The 13,445-nt window shown below is 31.0% G+C and overlaps 4 protein-coding genes and 2 pseudogenes across 6 annotated transcripts, besides 4 other annotated features; 2 read left to right on the forward strand and 4 right to left on the reverse strand.

The window, feature by feature from the left end:
* Window positions 1–5,920: part of a mobile genetic element that runs on past the window's edge.
* On the reverse strand, window positions 528–1,249 carry TVAGG3_0080970 (annotated as a pseudogene). Its single transcript has one exon. A coding segment is annotated over exon 1 (722 nt).
* TVAGG3_0080980 (uncharacterized protein) lies at window positions 2,828–3,484 on the reverse strand (the record flags this gene model as incomplete). The annotated part of the gene is made up of 1 exon (XM_051222025.1): window positions 2,828–3,484. The coding sequence occupies one exon, from the start codon at window positions 3,482–3,484 to the stop codon at window positions 2,828–2,830; it is 657 nt and encodes a 218-aa protein (XP_051107011.1).
* TVAGG3_0080990 (uncharacterized protein) lies at window positions 5,345–5,839 on the reverse strand (the record flags this gene model as incomplete). Its single annotated transcript, XM_051222026.1, has 1 exon — window positions 5,345–5,839. The coding sequence occupies one exon, from the start codon at window positions 5,837–5,839 to the stop codon at window positions 5,345–5,347; it is 495 nt and encodes a 164-aa protein (XP_051107012.1).
* A 3,080-nt stretch (window positions 5,921–9,000) lies between the features above and the next one.
* On the reverse strand, window positions 9,001–9,573 carry TVAGG3_0081000 (AUTOPHAGY-related protein 101 family; the record flags this gene model as incomplete). Its single annotated transcript, XM_001289895.1, has 1 exon — window positions 9,001–9,573. One exon carries the CDS (start codon window positions 9,571–9,573, stop codon window positions 9,001–9,003), a length of 573 nt encoding a protein of 190 aa, XP_001289896.1.
* A 146-nt stretch (window positions 9,574–9,719) lies between these two features.
* Window positions 9,720–9,749: a terminal%2Cinverted (terminal inverted repeat of MuDR-3_TvMULE3 transposon ID:TVAGG3_0081010).
* Window positions 9,720–10,318: a mobile genetic element.
* Window positions 10,319–11,573: 1,255 nt separating this feature from the next.
* TVAGG3_0081020 (uncharacterized protein) lies at window positions 11,574–12,148 on the forward strand (the record flags this gene model as incomplete). Its single annotated transcript, XM_001287501.2, has 1 exon — window positions 11,574–12,148. A coding segment is annotated over one exon (575 nt), but the record flags the coding sequence as incomplete, so codon positions are not given.
* A 561-nt stretch (window positions 12,149–12,709) lies between these two features.
* TVAGG3_0081030 lies at window positions 12,710–13,132 on the forward strand (annotated as a pseudogene). The gene has a single exon: window positions 12,711–13,132. A coding segment is annotated over exon 1 (422 nt).
* Window positions 13,133–13,268: 136 nt separating this feature from the next.
* Window positions 13,269–13,374: a mobile genetic element.
* The last annotated feature ends 71 nt before the right edge of the window (window positions 13,375–13,445 follow it).

Raw genomic sequence — 13,445 nt, forward strand, 5'->3', positions numbered from 1 at the left:
TCAAAATGTCATGTTGTCACCATTTTTAAAAGAAGTTAATTGACCTAGGCACACATGGGCACATAGGCACACTTCAGTTCTTCAAAAATAATTTATTTTTGCCTTCCTCCTTTCATGCCTGTTGTCAAAATGGTCATGTTGTCACCATTTTTTAAAGAAGTTAATTGACCTAGGCACACATGGGCACATAGAGACACTTCAGTTCTTCAAAAATAATTTATTTTTGCCTTCCCTTTCATGCCTGCTTTGTCAAAATGTCATGTTGTCACCATTTTTAAAAAAGTTAATTGACCTAGGCACCACATGGGCACATAGCACACTTCAGTCTTCAAAAATAATTTATTTTTGCCTTCCTCCTTTCATACCTGTTGTCAAAATGTCATGTTGTCACCATTTTTAAAAGAAGTTAATTGACCTAGGCACACATGGGCACATAGGCACACTGAAAAAAATTAATGAAAACATTAATATTATGGTTATGGTCTTCAGTCGTATAATTTCATTACTGAGGTATGCTGAATTGGAGCTCAGGACTTTCAGTCCGTGCGAAACCATGCATAAACTGTCATATAGGGCGGCATGTAATCTTTACTCTGTCCCGTCGTTTGTGTATATCCTGAAACATTATGTGTATGATTACTGAACCCTGTGTATCGTTCCAGTAACAATTAATAGCAAATTTAACGTCATCTTTAACATCATATCCTTTACCTTTTGTCATTCCGGACCAATCCCAATATCTATGCTTATGCCAACCTGCTTCGGTTGTGTTTAAATTAACGTAATGACTGTGAGCAGGTAAATTTTCGCCCGTAATTGTTTTACTTCCACCAGTTTGTTTTGATGAGTTAGCACAATATAAGAAACGATCGGTTATTTGTTGCCATGTACCAAAACCTAAAACACTTGCCGGATTTGTTGAATTCATTGATGTATATATTGAACCAATGGGGTAAATCATCTCAAGAATTGTATTTAATTTAGTATTAACCCATTCCTTATCAGCTTTATTGTCTAAACATGCTAAAACCCATTTTGTATCAGCTTTAACGTTAAAAGTCGCCGATGTCCAATCCATATCTGCTTTCTTATTTAACTCACTATCCACGTATTCCTTATCAGCTTTATTGTCTAAACATGCTAAAACCCATTTTGTATCAGCTTTAACGTTAAAAGTCGCCGATGTCCAATCCATATCAGCTTTCTTCTCTAACTCACTATCCACATATTCCTTATCCGCCTTCTTCATTATGTCATTTAGGAAACCTTTTATGAATTCCTCATTTAAATTAAATCTTCCAATCTTCAAAACTTTAGGAAATGCATTTAATGCGTAATATCTTTGTTCTTCTGGTGGAATTGATGTTATATCATCCGTTATTCCTTTAATTTTTGAATTCATAAATAAAATTTCTTTTATATTTGATATCACCGCACCACCTTTGCAAACGAATTCGAAATGGTCATTTTTCAATACTATCTCCAAATCTCCATATTTCAACCTTTGTGTTTGTTCTGCCGTCTTTGAATTATATGCATATGTGGCGTATGTAATGGTTTGTGCCTTAAGTTGTTGTGGTTGCTGTTGTTTAATCATTTATTACGATTTAAAAATAAATATTTAATCCGTTATCTCATCAGCTATTTTCTCTATTTGAAAAGTCCATAATATTTCATTCATAAATTCTAAATCACAATCAAATAGGTCAGTTATTCTAAATTTAATATTTGATAAATCTTTTGAATGAAGAATAAATGAATTCCCGGATAATTGAAACGGATATGATAAAGAAAATGTGTTTAAGTTGATGGATAAAATGTTTTGTATTGATGGGTAAGAGTTAGGGTCTAATGTTTGGTGTGAAAATCTCATTGGGGTATTAACTTTATCACATTTGATTAAAATGAAATTGGAACCAGTGTCAGAATACAAAACATCCCCAACATCTTTTTCAAAATTTAATATCCCCAACAATGAACGAAGACGAGGAGTACAAAATTTAATTTTCAGCGGAAATTTAATAAGATTATTTATTTCATCAAGTTCAAAAAGTTTATCAGGTTTTGATTTAAAATTTTCTTCATACCATACGATAAATGATTCATTTAAATAACTTAAAATCATGTTAATATCCCATTTCACTATCACATTATTTATATACATATCATACGTTTTTTCATGGTCATCTTTAATAAATGATATATAATCCGAAGGGTCTAAAAGAATGGGATTAAATTTACCACTCACAGAAACGAGAGAAACATTATAAATTCCACTAACTGTTAAATTTAATTCACAGTTATTATTCGAAATAATATTGATAATTGACATTTTTATTACGATTAAAAATATGGTAAAGCGTTATTTTCCAGTGATAAATAAAACTAGAATAAGATTACCTCAAGAATTCATAAATTCAACGAATAAGAAATTCATTCATGTTATAAATTTTAGTGTTTTCAGAAAATATGAGTCGATGTCATATTCATCAACAGGTTATATTTCACTTCATTCAAATTTGGTTCAATCAAACCCATATAATGACCATTTCATAAGATTTTCAGATGGTATTAAAAATGTAATTGATAGATTAAAATATGAACAGATTGACAATATCGAATTTTTGGAATTTTGGTTTAAATATCCTGATGGAAAAAAGATTGAAGTTAAAGATAAAGCTGATACTATAACAAAAACAATTACAATGACCGATCCAGATAGTGGGGAACAAAAAGAAATAAAACAAACGATAGAAACTGGTGAAAGGTCAATTATTATTGATTATGATTCAAAGGATTATTATTCGATAATGTTAATGCTTGAATATTAAATAGCCTTAACAAAGAATTTTTCAAGTGATATTTTATATTCATCAACTATTTTATTATAAATATCATTATATGTTAAATGTAGTTCAGTTGTTGTTCCGTTCTTTGATATCTTAATTGTGCTAATATCCTTTATAGGATTTATTTTTGCAACTGTTCCGCAGCATGAAACCTCATCATCTATGAAATATTGAATCTTCACGTCTGAATCTTGAACATCACAAAGAATGGCAATAATGTGAATTAATGATTCATAAGGTAAAATAATTAAACCGGATTGGTCAATTAAATTTATTATTGAATCATAATTATCAGTTATGATATCGCGATATATTTTCATTAATTCTGAATTAATGTCTACTTTATATGGGTTATCAAGTGGTGGGGGGTATGTTGGATAAGTGGGAATTTCAACAGGTTCTTTTCCAGGTTCAGATAAAATGATTGGGTCTCCATCTTCTTTATTTTGCTCCTCTTCTTTCTTTGGTAAGTCACGAGTTAATAAATTTGGTTGAGTTGCTGACCTTGTTAATTCAGGACTAACATTAACTTTAACATTTTGAATAATTCGTGATTTATCATCATTTACATTATAACCAACCGTAATCTCTGCTTTTGCGTTTGTGTTCTTTTGACTTGTGAAACGTCTTCTCATTTATAATTGAATAAAAAAAAGAAAAATATATTTAAAGTTTTATTTAGTTGTTACGGTAATATCCCAAGGTTCATCCTTGATTGCTTATACTTTCTTTGTAACTGCACCAATTATGTTATTGATATTGATTTGAGTTTCTCCCAGTCTTATTTTATCATTTACAATATCTTTAATCATTTCATTACATGCATTCTTAAAATCATCCGATTTTTCTAATTTACGTCTATCACTTTCTTTAATTAAATCAAAGTTATATCCTTGTTGAGAATAAAGTGGTTTCTTTATCAATTCCTTGAACGCTTCTGAAAGTGAAGATGAAGAAATTCTTGCCACTTGAATTGGTTTAAATTCTGCTTTCATTGCTTCTTTCTGTTCATTGAACACTGGATCGAATAAAGCAACTTTAAAGAATTTCTTAGCTGGAATTTCAGGTCTCAAATTTGCATATTGACCATCAAACTGGTTAACATATTGAGGTAATCCGTTTGGTCCTTCTTCAATAGCATTTAATTCTTCATTGAAATAAGAATATGGATTATGACGGTATGAAAGAATTGGTCCATCTTTACTGTCTCCGATATGTTGTTTAACAGCTTTTCCATTTTCATCAAATTGCATAGGATAACGTTCATTATATGCTTTACGTTTAGGATAATCCGTCATTGTTAATTTATACCCATTTATGACTTTAATATTTCCTTGACCATCAGTAACAAAGACTTCATTTATACCATCAGGCTTTCCATTTGGTCCTGTAATGTCTGCTTCATGTGCTTCCCAATTTGGTCCATGACGTTTGGCATATGCTTGAGCTTCTGGTAATGTTAAAACGTTTCTCATTTGTTTAACATCCTTTTGAAGACCGGCAACAATGTGGACTAATTCTTTCATTCCGTCTGGAACTTTCATAGTTCTATTATATGCACCCTTTTTTTGTTCCTTGTTTTAATGGAACCTGTAGAAGATTTGCAATTTCTGTCATGTTTAATTATAAATAAAAAATAAAAATTAATTATAAAAAGTTATTCGAATTTAATGGAACCTTTATTTAAATCAACTATTATTTTCTCATGTTCTCCTAATTGTTGATATTGTGTGTAAAGTTCATTAATGCTCATTGGTAAATTCACTTGATAAAGCATAACGTTCAACTGTTGACGACTAAACCCACTGAAAATGAAAAGGGTGGACAGGTTTGATTTAATGTTTGTGCTTAATGCTTTAAAGTATTGAACAGCCATGAAGAATGAACACTGAATGTGTCGACATTGAGTTAATAATTGATTAAAATATGATTTCTCATTAGTTATTAGTTTTGATTTCACGGCATCATCTAGAAAAATTAGTGAATGCAAAAATTCTTTATCAAAATTTGAAATAGAAAGTGTTTCAAATAATTCATCCCTTTGTTTATCAATAATTTTATCCTCTAATCCTTGCTTCTTGATTGTATTATATAACTCTTTATACATTAAAAAGTTTTTCAAATAATCTTCCGCTTCTTCTTGTGATAAATAAATAATTGGAATTTTGATTAAATGCTTTAAAGATTCAAATGTATCATCTGAAGGTGAACCTGAACGGTTGATATAAATTAACACATGTGAATAGGGTGAAGTGTTAGCAATAATGATAATTTGTTTTAATATCGTTAATGTTTTACCTTTATTTTGTTTACCAATTGCTGCAGTGATTGAATTTAATAACATTCAGAATATGGAATTTTCATTAATTTTTCCTTAGATAGAGCATTTTATTATCACTCAATGCTTCATTAATCATATCATCTATGTATGTATTATATACTCCTGTTAATTCTTCAGAATTGAAATCCATTTAATCAAAAATAAATTTATAATTTTAAACATTTCTATTCATCAATATTTCATCATATGAACTTCTATACTGTGGTGGTGTACCTGTTGAATGATATTTCAAACCTTCATCCGGTGTCCATGTCCAATATGTAGTCCTAGTAAACCAAACCTGAGGAGGATTTGTCACCTTTGAACAGTAAGTGTCATTTTCACCCTGAATGATTGGATAAGCTTTCACTTGTACTGTAACTTGTGAGTTGAAAGTTTCTAATCCATCAAAGAATATACCCGCTCCATCACGTTGAACTGGAATAGTGCATAAGAATGAAGTTTGGTCTTTCCATGTTCTAGCTAATGGCGTGCCATTATCATCATTCAGTGGTCTAGTTAATGAGTCCTCGTATTCTTCCGTGCATTCATTCACTCCATCTAAATCAGAAGCTTGAAGCATACGTGTAAAGAATATGTCACCCACTGTGGTCATCGCTTGATCGGGGAAGTTTCTGGAATCTATAGTGACCTGAAGACCTCGAAGCATTGGATTTTCTAAAACTGTTCTTTGCATTGCATTCTTCGGAAATGCTAACACAATATCTGTAACATTATGAAGAGCATATGAGAAATCAGAGCTGATACCTTCAGGAGTGATGCAACCTCCATTTAGTGAGCGAACGTCAATATGTTGAGCTGGAATCATGAATGGATCTTCCTTACTGAATAAACGTGGTATTGCTTTAACTGATTCTTCAATTAAACCATATCCTGGTGTAATACATTTATCCTCTAAAACTTCCATCTTTGTGCATGAAATAATAACGTCTTCAACTGTTGCGTCAGCAGATGTAGCGGCTAAGCTTGTAATTAATTTTGCAGGAAGTCCGATTTGTTGGAATTTGCGATCGTATTTATAAACATGATTCATAATCTTTTCATAATTTTCATCAGTTATCTTTTCATAAACGTAATTTTGTAAATCAGCAACTCTTAACGGGTCAACTGGCAAAATACCAAAGTATCCCTGAAAACATAATATTTAAGAATGATATCACCAAATGATTTAGGATAATCGTCGAACGCCTGAAATGCTAACAAATCGTTTACTGGAATAATCATATCAAAAGTGATATCAACTTCTTCATTTGCTCTCTTGAAAACTTCGAGGGTCAATATATTTACCACATACTGAGTTATCATATTTTTGGACATTGTTATATAATGAATGAACAAACTTTTTAACTTTCCTTTCGATTTTGGTTTATATGTTGCAAATGCGAAAGATTCACGGGCACAATCCATCTGAAGATAGCCGGCATCACCTCTTTCGGTTTCTACTTCTAATTGTTTAAAGTTTTGATTTGATGATTTATAACCAACGAATAAACGCATGCATTTAAAAGCGGCATCACATGTGAAAGCTTTATTTGAAACTAAAGTTGCTTTAACTTTACGTTTAATATATGTGTCACCTAATTGGTTCACATCAAGAGCCGGATTTGTAATTCTTAAATGAGTTTGTTTATCATCAAAATATGGAGCATCAGAGTCATAGCATGAACTTTCAAGTTCTCTATAATATCTTCTACCGTCATTCTTTGCGAATATTTCATTTATCTTTTCGAATGAATGAAATACATTTCCATTAATCGGTTTAGTGTTTGGCACCAAATAGTTAGTCGTCATTTATGATGAAATAAAAAATCAAAATTAAAAGATGAAAATGAATTTTTAATTTTAATGAAATAATCAACTATGGCTGCAGGATTCTTTAAAAAGTTATGGGATAAAGTAAAAAGAGGAGCGCATAAAGTTTGGGAAACAATGAAGAAGGGAGCAAATTGGATATTTAAGAATAAAGAAGCAATTAGTGACGTTGCGGAACAAATAGCACCTAATGTTCCGGTAAGAGAAGTTTAAATAAGGAGCAAAAGTTTATCAAAGACTACAACCGATATTGAGATAAAAATAATATTTATTTTTCCACTACTTTCCTCCTATTTTATTAAGTATTCCTTCAGCAATTCCACCAACTGCGTTACCTGCTTGTGCTCCCATCGCTGGATTACCTGCTTTAGCACCTAATACTCCACCAATTATAGTTCCTGCCGTTTTCGCTACTGGTGCCAAAAAGTTTGCAATGGGTTTTATTATTTTCTGATGAACCCAACTTGCTGCTTTCTTAATTCCTTCCCATAACTTTTTAAAGAATCCTGCCGCCATTTCTGATTTAATATTAATTAAAAAATATATTTCATCACTTATATTCTAATTTTTAATTAATGATAAATGAAGCCTATTTTAAAAATAAATAAAACAGAGGAGGAAGAAATTAATGAAAGTGAAGATATTCATCAGAAAATAAACATTGTTAAACCCATTACTGAAACAAAAATTTTTTCATCTGTTGAAGAATTTAATGACTATTACGCGAAGAATAAAAAATTATTTGAAGAATTGACAACATGTAAATTGAATAAAATGTTTAAAGTTGATGGATTCAAAATTTCAAAAATAAAAGGTGTTGTTAGTTTAAAATCTATTCCTCAATCAAGAATCACCTCATTAATGAAAATTGATGATTTAACAAAAAGAATAGAAATTATTGAAGAAAGAATGAATCAAATAATTGATTTCATAAATCATAACTCGTTGAGCCCGGGTCCTTAAAGCCCAGGACTTAAAGTCCATCACTGAGTTCAAGGTTATATTCATCAAATATTTCATTATTAAATGCAACTTCTGCTAGTTTATTTATTTTTTCAATACGATCATTTGAAAGTCTATCGTTTAATTTTTTCTGAAGTTTTTCATTTTCTAGTTCTGAAACTTTATTTGGATGATATGTAAATTCATGAAATTCTTTGGCCTCGGTTTTGATCATTAATTTACAAAGAACTTTAGTGGTTGGAATTCGTTTAAACCATTTATCCTTAATATTTGTTATAAATTCAATATCTGGAATTAATTCCCAAATTTTTGCATTTTCAATTAATTTATTATCAAATGCAAAAGCAATGGGTTTAATATTAAACTTACCTTTATAATATAAACTTTCTACATAATCATCGAAATAAACATCTACTTGTTTAATATTTTCAAGAATTGGTGAAAGAACATCCATTAATTGATTGACGGTTACGAATCTTGATCCACTCATTTTCTTACGAATTAAAAAAAATAAATTATTCATAAGTTATATATTAATTTAATAAATTATATTATCATTTATAATAAAATTTTTCAAAATGCAGATAAATTTTAACATGTTCGAAATGAAATTATTATAAAATATATTCTTTTTATTAATGGTAATATAGGAATTGTAGGAATAAAAACTTTTTATAAATTATTCATAAATTTTTAAAATCTGCTATTCGGAAGTATGTTCAAAAATCATTCAATTATGTGAGAATTCTTACGATTACAAAAAAAGTCACACAACCCGTCATATATACTACTTTCTGAATTCTCGGCATTTCCATTATCAAATAGATACACAACCTAAATTCGGGCTCTTGCTTGAATGACATCATCCCTTTGTCATGAAGTCATGCAAAGCAGAATATTTATTTTATGTTGAACTTTTGATTGGATTTTGCGAACTCGGTTCTTAATTGGTACTAGTAAAAGTTCATTTAATCATAGAATCTGATATCAAATATCAATTTAGATAGTATAATATATAAACAAAATTTTAAATTTTCATTGGAACAAAAATGCTGGGGTTTTAACAATTTTCTTCATCAAATTCACTAATTCGGCTGTTTCTGGGCCTTTGTCTGTCGGCAAATTTAATGAATATTGGAATGTTGAACCTTCTGAAGGGCGCATTGCAACATTACAGCTATTTGCTTTCTGGGTAATTTGTGTGATGGTATGAAGCATCGCAAATCTAACATCTTTTGCAGATAATGTTTGAAATTGGAAAGGAATGGACCAGCGTTCCCAGACTTGAGAAGACTGTACATCTTTAAACCATCCCTTAACAGGGGTATTATAAGAGAGTGATAAAATTATCCAAGTATTTTGCGCTCCGCCAAAAATCGCATCTTGCATTGGTAATAATCTTTTATGAATATTTTCTGAGCTTTCTGGCGTTTCAGCACTCGCATAAGCAATATCAACACCAGACATAATAATTGATTTTGGAATTACTTGTGTATCAATTGCTCGATGGAATAATATAGTATGAATAATTGCTTTGGCACAGTCTAAAAATTGATCTGGGCTAATGTTTATTGGATCAAGTTGGTGTTCTGTAGGTTTTGTAGTCATTTTGACACTTTTATCAAATAAATTGAGGATTTAGAATCACGAAAAGGCTGTTGTCTGTTCCTTTGCAATATCAACTATAATTATTATTAGTAAGAATCTCGTTTGGATAAATAAGGGCTGGAATCTCTTTGTATCATAAGCTTGTCGAGTAGGGGTAATTTTAGCTAAAAGTGACACACCTGTAAAAGTGACACATCCGTGAAGGGTGTGATTACCGATCGGTAATTTCGACAGTTTAGAATTTAAAATTTTTTATGGAACTGTTGCGAGTTTCATAAAGAATTTAAGGAATATAAGCAAAGATTTGAATCAAAATCTTAGACCTAAGCCGCTCGATTCGCTCGCGGCTTCCGCGAATTACAGATCAGCAAAGATTTGAATCAAAATCTTCGAACTAAGCCGATCGCTTCGCTCGCGGCTTTCTTTATTATTTTAAATTTGCATATTTCCATCAAAAGTTCATAAGGTAAAAAATTTCGTTTATATTATTGCAAAATAAAATCTTCATTATCAAAATAATATTAAATAATAATATAATATAATTTATAAACAACTATTATTTAATAAAGTTTAATTGCCAAGGTTCATCTAATTTTTTGATTTTTAATGTTTTATGAATTTTATTTATCATGTATATATCTAATGAAGATTATATATGTAGAAGATAAGTACCTTAATATGTACGTAAATTTTAATGAAATTTATACAACATTATAAAAATTTATGAATAAAAACTTGATATAAATAAGGGTTTCGTTTTGCGAAAAAAACGTACAATACGCAATTTCGCTAAAAAACATTTAGCTAGCAATTTCGACATTTGACTCCACTCAAGACGTCACTTTTTTAATTTTGCGGTATCATATTTTTGGAAAATCTTTATGAATATTATATAAAAATCTCTTTAATATCTATATTTCATATTTTTATCGATTTTTAAAGTTTTTGCGAAAAGTATTCAATTATTTTTGCTATTTGGTCGGGTAAATGTCAGATTTGCGACATTTTCTGATATGATATTCAGATTCTACGTTGATAATAATGCTTATAGAACCCTCTTGCTATTGTGTCAAAATTGCGAAACCGATAGCAAAAATATCTCGCAATATCAAAATTGAGATATTGAGTGAATTATGCATTATAGAGATTAAAAATCTGATTTGTGAAAACATCTCATCAGTTTCTAGCTAATTCAAAAATCTTTACTATCTTATTCGATTAAAATGAAAAGGGAATAGTTTCATTATGCTTTAAATGACAGCCTTATAATCTAATCATAGTTTTCGCTCAATATGCAGCATTTTTTTTTCGAAATCTATGGTCAATGTCCTAAATACTGATTGCTTTGCATTCATATCTCTTACATTTTCTATACCCACATCACTATTCATTGCTATTCCTATCTTTTTCATTTTTGTTTGTTTCTCATAATTTCTCAAAAAACATGATAACTTGATATTTGTAAATATCATACTTTATAACGTAAATAAGAACTTGACCTATTAAGAAAAGCAGTAATGAAAAGAAAATCTGAAATTCATAAAAATTACAAGTTTCTGATGACAATTAGCTTAATTAAACCAGGTACAAGATTATATAATTGTATTTTCTATCCAATTATCCATATAATATCTTATCCAGAAAAAATAACTTGATCAATACCAAATGATTTTTTAACTAGTAAATAAAGTATTTTCTTTACACACACATTGTATATCATAGTTTTTTTTTTGGTTTCGCAAAACATCCAAAAACAAATATGCTATAAAAGTGACAATTTTAGCAAAACGAAACCCTTAAAGTCATTTCAAGAGCCTTGTACCGATAAACTAGCCTTGTACTGCCATTTTATGGTGATGTAAAGTATTCAAAAAATTTGCAATGTAAACCATTACATGGCAGAAACTTTAAAATAAACAAAAACATGACACTTAGTACAGGGGCTTTTTGGCTGGTGAAGTCAGATAAAACGTGGCTCAGGTGCTCGTTTAAAATTAAAAATGGAATTTCTCACAGTCGAATTTCTTGGTAGACAACAAAAGTTTATCATCAATTGTCGCGCCGAAGGTATGACATATAGTCAAACTAAGCTTGCATGGGAGGAAGAATACCCAGATCTCGGAACTTTAACATCCAATCTCATTGCTACTGCACTTAAAAGAGCTGCATTAGGTCTATACTGGGAAAAAGGGAATCATGGCGGTGCAGATCCATACCTATGCGAGCGTGATCAGCTCACTTTAAAAGAAATTATCGAAGATTCTGCTTACAAAGGTGAAGCTCTAGAAGCAGCTGACATTATTGACGAGGCGTTCAAGTTGAAAGAGCTCAGAAGAGATTATGGTTACAGATTCCTTCTTGAGATTAATTGTCCTACTCTTGCAGAAGAAGTTATCAATACTCTTGGTGGTGATGATGTATCGAGACCTTATGTTAACCATATTTTACAGCAATTGCATTGCAAGCTTAAGGCATGCCAAGAGATTGAAGAATCAAGATACATGGCGTGTGAACCAAGAATTATCGAAGAATTCTACGATAAACATCGTGAAACAATCGAAAGTACTCCAGAGGAGTTGATTTTTAGTATCGATGAAACATTCATAAACAAATTTAAGAAGAAGAAAGTTGCATTACCTGAGGAGATAGAGCATATGATCGCCAAAGGAATTCCAAACTTTCCGCACATTACAGCTTTATGCGGATGCTCAATGACAGGCAAATCTGTCCCACCTCTCTTTGTTCTCCCATGTATTGCAGAACTACCTAGAGAACTGAAAGTATTCCAGCGCGAAAGACATTGTTGGTTTACTTCTACGCCAAAAGGCTGGGTGAACAGAAGTGTATTCTTATTGTATTGCATTTTCTTCATCGAGTGGCTTAACTTTGAACGCCAGAGAATGCCAGAAGATATACGTGACAAGCCTGCTCTCATTGTGTGTGATGGACACTCCAGCCGCGAGAATCCTCTGGCATTGTTCCTTTTGGCAAGTGCCAACATCAAATTAATTGTTCTTCCCGCACATACAACACACATTTTACAAGTATTTGATGTTGGCATTGCCAAAAGATTAAAGTCCAAATTCACGGATTATCTGAGAGATTACATTAAGGCACCGAAGCAAGAGTTCAACAGCAATGCTGCAATGATGCGCTACGCCATTATCTACTCATTTATTAGCGCATGGCAAGAATCAGTATCATTAAGAACGGTTCAAAATGCTGCGCCGCCTGCGGTCTTTGCCCTTGTTCTGTAGAAGCTCTCAAACATAATAAGTATGTTCGTGAATTGACTCCTGCAGAAAAAGAATTGCAAGAGAAAAGAAATTACCGTAATCGAAATCGTTTTAACATCAATGGTGAAGAATTGACGACGATGGACATGATTTGCGCAATTTCTGACAATATTAAGAAGAATCCTGCAAAATCTGTGATTTGCAGGAAGCCAGAACAAGACACCAAGGAACGTTTCTACTTTTGGATTACAAACTATCTTGATCCCAGCACTGAGTTGTTGACAAAACTCCCTAATATGCCAGGTTATAGTCCAAATGATTAGGAAAATTTTCCAATTTTCCAACAAAAATTTTCCAATTCTCCACCAAAAATTTTTAATAAAATATTATTTTACGGCATTGCCCGTCACTTTTTTCGGTACAAGGCTAATATCACGGTATAACCCCCCTGAAAAGACTTTAATATAAAATAACATTTTTATTTTTACTAAGAAAAAAAAAGGTTTTTGATAATAAATTTATTTTATTTCGAAAAAGTAGCAATAATCGTAAAAGGGTATTGATAAAAAAAAAAAAAAAAAAAAAAAAAAAGGTAGTGGGGCTTCCAGGCACTTCGTGCCTTCTAGCCCCGAAGAT

This window comes from Trichomonas vaginalis, chromosome IV (genome assembly GCF_026262505.1).
Source record: "Trichomonas vaginalis G3 chromosome IV, whole genome shotgun sequence".
Classification (NCBI taxonomy): domain Eukaryota; phylum Parabasalia; order Trichomonadida; family Trichomonadidae; genus Trichomonas; species Trichomonas vaginalis.